Below are 6,308 nucleotides of genomic sequence, written 5' to 3'. Positions count from 1 at the left end.
TCTGCTGTGGCAGGTGTGTTGCAGTGGCACCCCAAACGCACTTCCCTCCCACAGTGTGTACTGCAATGCAATGCGATGGCAAATATATTTTGTGCATGCAGTTTTATTCTGAAGTAAACTTTGTAACGCTCCATTTCTGTATTTGATTTTAAATTTAAGGATGGTATTTTTTTTATCCAATTAATCGATTAACCCAAGAAATAATCGGTAAACTAATCAATTATTAAAATCATTAGTTGCAGTCCTACTCTGAGCCCTTTGTCGCAGTTCAGTTGGTAATACCGGATGTGCATCTTCGGGTGTCCAGTTTCAATAACAAACTGGACAGGTTTGTCACCAGGACCATGGTTCCAGAGCCTTCAGTTCACACTTATCTACTGCTTTCCCTCCTCCCAAAACTCTTGCCTCTCACCTCCTTTTTGCAGGATTATCAAAAGGCATTCTGGTGATTAGAATCTATCTAATCACCCTAATCTATCCTTAAAGAGAACTGGCCTGGCAATAAAGTTTGTGTTAAACATTTTTTTTTTGTTACACACACACACCACTTCTAATTAACAAGGATTGCCTGCTGAAAAATACAATACCAAGATCATGGCTGCAGGTCCAGCCATGATCTTGGTATAACAATTTCAAAACCATGATGTACAGGTGGTTCTTCTGTTGCTGGAGGCAGGCAAGATATTTCTCTTGTCTGTCTGGACACTTATTACACTGGATGCCAGTCCATTGGGCTGAGGAAGGAGTTCTTAGTATGGGGACTTGGCCCTCAAGGGAGTCCAGACTTCCCATCAACATTCTGAAAATAAGGGCAATGTGTCTGTCTCTATAGAGATGGACTAGCTGGTTTTAGAGACAATCTGGAGTTAGCAGACTCCCAAAGTAGAAGGTGGGCAAATGGTCTCTTCACCTGGGGGTGTTTCAGGCCTTTGTTACTGGTGAATTCTGGATGTGGATCGTTTTGCATCCCACTTCAACAACAAAGTGGACAGGTTTATGGCTCGAACCAAGGATATTCAAGCCTTCTCAGTGGACACGTTAGTGACCCTATGTGATACATTTCAGCTGATATATAACTTCCTGTGGTATGGGTTTTTCTTCAACTGTTCTGCAGGATCTTGATGGAGGGCATTCTGGTGATCCTAGTGGTTCAGAAATGTCCCAGAAGTTCGGACTTAGACTTCTGGGTGATTCCCCTAGGGCTCTACCTCACCTATTAAAGAGTGCTTTATTCCATCCTGCTTTTCATTGACTGGCTTTGATGGCCTGGCTGTTGGAACCCAGGACCAGAGGGACTGGGGTCTATGCATTTGAAGGCAAAAGGGTGTTTACTTTGAAAGTCTAAGACTGGAATACTTAGTTGCCTGGTATAAAGTACTCTGTGGGATGTATCCTTTCATTTCTCCAATCTTGTCTGGATCAGCACTTGGCCTTGAGTATCTTCAAGGGTCAAATTTCCACCTTTTGGGTTTTCTCAAAAACTCACTTTGGTGAAAACATTTGCACAGGGAGTAGCTCGTATAGCTTCCCCTATTCATTCAACTATTGCCAGGGGATCTTAATCTGTTCTTGTCAGTTCATCAGAGGCCTTCTTTCACGCCCATTGGGGACCTTGGCAGACCTTGCGTGTTCAGTGGTCTTTCCGTCTGCAATACTGGTATTAGAATTGTTGGGCTTATCCTGTAGAGAGCCCTTTCTGGCACCTAATAGAAATAAGGTGGTGCTGAGGCCTCAGGTCTCCTTTCTCCTCAAGGTGGTTTCTTTCTTCCACCTTAGCCAGGACATTGTCCTGCCTTCTCTTTGCCCTGCTCCAAAGCATCTCAAAAAGATTTTCCTGCACTGCTTGGATGTGGTGTGGGCAGTGTGAGTATACCTTTCAGACACTCCCTCTGTCAATTGGATATCATCTTTGTGCTGTTTATGGGCTCTACTTCCACCATTGTTTGGTTGGATTAGGCAGGTAATCATTAATGTTTATGCCTTGAAAGACAAGGTTCCTCCTTTGACTATTAACGCTTTCTCTGCTACCGACGTATGTCATATATTGATGTCAGCAGCAACCCCAGTAAGCGGACTCCTTTCTGTTTTCCTGTGTAAAGGCAACTGTCAAGTTTACTTCTAGTGTAAAGCTGGCTACCACAACATGACACACAGTGGAATGAGGGCAGCACACACACACAATGCCCTATGCATGTGTTTATGTAGATGCAGGGGGCAGCGGGGTTGGTTTAATTTTTTTTTCATCTTATATTTTTACTTTTTTATTTTTTTAAATCTATTAATTTCGATTAATTATAACACACATACAGATCCAACTACATTGGCCTATACAAATAGAGCACAGCAATGGAGTAATAAAATGAACTAGGATCACACTAATCCAGCATGTTATTAATCTCACGTGCCCCACTCAATATGGCCGCTGCTTGAGTGGGGCAACTAAGAATAATAACGTGCTGGATTAGTGTGATCCTAATTCATTTTATTACTTCATTGCTGTGCTATATGTGTATAGGCCAATGCCTTGGCTGGCGCTCGTGCAGAAAGTTTCTTGGGCAAACTCACCGGCCCAAGTGGCTCTGTCGGCTAACGAAGGGAAGGGGGAGGGGTCCGGTGACGTCACGGACATTGACGTCACCGGACTCCCCCCCCCGGGATGATCTCTGTGTGCGTGGAAGGGGTGATCCCTTTTACCTCAATGACACTTCTGCAGAGTGGTGGATGTTGGAGTCGTCCTGTCTTCCAATAAATGTGTTGGAACTTTGAGCGATCCGGTTGTCTCTACGGCATTTAACTTGTCGTTTTGAAGGTCTACCGGTTCAGTTGGACAGCGCCATGGCCATGGCAGGGTCTCGTTATGCAAAAAAGTAAATTGTGAGTAAGGACTTGTATCTGGATAATGAGTATGCTTTTATCAGGAGAATGTTCAAGTGTGAAGCTGGCCATACACCTTACAATTATCTGCAGCGTTTCTATGGTCAGATGGAAAAGGTGGAACTGATTCCTCCATCCACATTAAACTGTGTGAATGGAGGAATCTCCCGCTGGGCCAAGCTTCAGTATCTTGCTAGTCAGCCCCGCTGGCTCTCAAAACACCTAAACAATGCCGGCATCCAATCAGACTGTTCAGGTATTTTGGGAGCCAGCGGGGCCGACTGAAGGTGCCCAAAAAATACTGCATGTCACATTTTGTACGGTCCGGAAATGCAAAACGTGTCAAACGCACTGCACTGCAGCTAACATACTGATAGCCCCACTCCAGCAAAAAAAAAACTGGAACGCATGAAAAACGCGGCAAAAACGCATAGCACCGCATCTGCAGATCAGGACCTGAAACTCATGTGAACAGGCCCTTAGAGCGCTTGCCACGTCATTGCCAATGTCTGACACTGTGAGGCGGAGTATTGTTTCAACACTAACAAAAGGGATGGAAGATGTCATTAAACCGTAATGTGTGAATGCTGCTTTGCATTTGGATTTAAAAAAAAATTCAGTCCCACCTTAGAATAGAGCAGGGGTAGCCAAACTCCGGCCTTCACAGCCACAGTCGTGGCTGTGAGCATCTTGCAATGCCTCATGGGATTTGTAGTTCCACCACAGCTGGAGGGCCGGAGTTTGGCTACCCATGGAATATAGGGTAGTAATATTTTATTAACGTTTGTTTATTAATAAAATAGTGATGTATAGTGTGTTTTGTTTTTTTCAACTTTTTGCTGATGTCTTTTGTTTTTCTTTAGGAGTTATGAGGATCCACTGGGCGATCATTATGGATCATCCTTGCCTCAGTCTGGAAGTCTTTCCAGCCTTGGACCTGCTCCATTAACTGTTGTCCCCAGCGGCCCTTGGCGGCAACCAGAACTGCCGGAAGTTCTTGCTATGTTGAGTTACACTTTGGATGCTGTGAGACTGAATGCTGCTGCTTACTTGCAGCACCTGTCCTATCGTAATGAGGAGGTCAAGAAAGAGGTTTGTGTTTTGGCCTGTAGCTGATTGCAGATAGGGATTGTCTTTTTTGTTTTATGTAGTACAGTTTTACCATATGAAATTTAAAGGAGAACTATGAGGTGAGTGCTTTTCACTCACCTCATAGTTCTAGCCGACCTGTGACAATGAGACTGTCACAGGCCGGCTCAGTAGATTGGGAGGTAAGCGAACACATACCGCTGTTTGCTCACCTCTCGATCCTGTCACGGCAGAGAGCTGGATTCCACCCGCTACGATCCGCCAGCGCTGACTGGCGGAACGGACGGGGGAGGGGGCGGGTACAGCTGGCTCTGCCTCTAGATAGGCAGAGCCAGCTGTCAGTAACGCAGCTGGGCGGATCCAGACATAATTGTCAGGATCCGCTTCAGCTGCGGCGTCTTAGTATACCGCGAGCAGCAGCTCGCTGTATACTGCGGCGTCTCAGTATACCGCAAGCTACAGCTCGCGGTATACTGAGCCTAGGGTGACGGGAGGACGCTAGTTTGTGTCCTCCCGTTACCCTAAGGAGAACTATGGGGAAAAGCCTTAACCCCATACTTCTCCTTTAACCCCTTCATGACTGAGGGCTTTTTTTTTCATTTTTTGCACCCATGTTATATTCCACATTTTAGGCCTGAAAATGACTTCAAACCCCCAAACATTATATATTTTCTGAATGCCAAGACCCTATAGAATAAAATGGTGGTAGTTGCAAATTTTTATGTTGCGCAATATCAATTTGGAGATACCCCAAAATACTGGCCCTGGAATGATTGCTCTCACTCCGGCGTGAGCGTCGATACCCAACATGTGTAGCGCGTTCGTCGTTTTCATATGTAGGCACGTCCGACGCTTATATACGTGGCGACGCGCGTGCTCACGGGGACGGGTGACTGTTACATTTTTTTTTTGCTTATTAGATTTATTTTAATGTAAAACTTTTTTTTTACTTTACTTTGACTGCTATCACATAGGGGGCTTACAAACCCCCCCATGTGATAGCAGATGGTGGTGACAGGTACTCTTTAAGGTGATGCTGGGGGTCCAAAAGACCCCCAGTGTCACCTTTACACTGTAAATAAGCTATTGAAGTGCAGATCGCACAGAACTGACAGCCCAGGGACCGGAAGTGATGCAATATGCATCGCTCCTGGTCCCATAGAACGGGGAGGGGATCGATGAACGGAAGTTCGTCGACCTCCTCCCCGCGGACACCAAGGAAGCCGGTCCCGGGCCCGTAGGAGGGGCAGCGGAGCCCGGGAAGCACGGCGGCGGTGTCCGGCGGGGGGGCGGCCCCTTCTACGGGACACAGAAGCGATCTGGCAACAGGTAAGTCGCTAGAATCGCTTCTGTTGTAAAGCCGACAGTCAGCTTTACAAGTTTAAACAGAGTCCCGGCGGCAATAGCCATTTAACGACTTCTGCTGTTTTGCTGATACTCGCTCCATGGCTCTGAGCGCCAACAATCATCCCACGTTCAAAGGCTGTTAAATCGCGTTGTTTACCCATATCTTCAGAAAAAAAATCACTTCTACTGTCGTGGTAATCAACCTGCTTCCCTATTTATAATGGTCTGTCCCTCTAGCAACTTCAGCGCGAGATTATAGCTAAATTGACTACAAACGTCAGGTGGTTATAATAATCTGGCCACTCAGTGTATAACTCGGTTCAATCTCAAAAATATTCGTAACCAGTTCAAATGATGATGGAAAAACGAATAGTGAAATCATGTCCTCCCACTCAGACTTTTTTCCATTTAAGTGTTTTTATTTTTTTTCCAACAAAAGATAACAGTAAATAAATGCAGTGATAGAAAGACATACAGCCAGCATGGGATACATTCCACCGTTGTAAGGCTACTCCACATAGTATTACCATTGCACAACATCTTAGGATCAGTCAAATCCGCTACCACCTTGTGACAGTAGTGCCCTCTATGATCATTTCCACCCGTAACAGTTCGCCTTCTAAATATGGTTCTCATCTTGTGGATACATCCTTCTATTGCGCTTCCCAGGTGCCTCTTTTACTGCTGTTGCCTCCCCCACCCCATTAATGATATATCAACCCTCCTGTCAGGTATTAGACAAGTTGGTGCGGAGCATGGTCCTATTTGCTTGTGATCCGCCACTCCTCTGTACTATGGGTTAGTGCTTCTCAAGCAGCCATCCGTCCCAAGCGCTGGCCACGCCCCCGGGTTAGTGCCTTTTAGTGTTCAGAGTAAGAATTACCCCATACTGTAAACCTGTCTGCGCCCCTACCAAAGGGACCAGAAGGTAAAACTAACAAGAGGAGCCAGAGGCAATAAATTGAGATCAGTAAAGAAAGAGGGATTTTTCCCCCACC

The 6,308-nt window shown here is 45.7% G+C and overlaps 1 protein-coding gene across 4 annotated transcripts in view; it reads left to right on the top strand.

Annotated features, from left to right (window-relative positions):
• The window catches only part of LOC108790642 (catenin delta-1-like), a 131,346-nt gene that overhangs the window by 39,139 nt on the left and 85,899 nt on the right, over positions 1-6,308 (top strand). For all 4 annotated transcript variants that reach the window (XM_018560952.1, XM_018560950.1, XM_018560949.1 and 1 more), the window contains one exon: positions 3,738-3,966. In XM_018560952.1, coding sequence (XP_018416454.1) covers positions 3,738-3,966 — 229 coding nt within the window. The remainder of the gene's footprint in view (positions 1-3,737; positions 3,967-6,308) is intronic.

This window comes from Nanorana parkeri, unplaced genomic scaffold (genome assembly GCF_000935625.1).
Source record: "Nanorana parkeri isolate BGI_ZX_2015 unplaced genomic scaffold, ASM93562v1 scaffold490, whole genome shotgun sequence".
Lineage (NCBI taxonomy): Eukaryota > Metazoa > Chordata > Amphibia > Anura > Dicroglossidae > Nanorana > Nanorana parkeri.
Note: the sequence above shows the minus strand (reverse complement) of the source record. Positions and strands in the feature narration are given on the sequence as shown.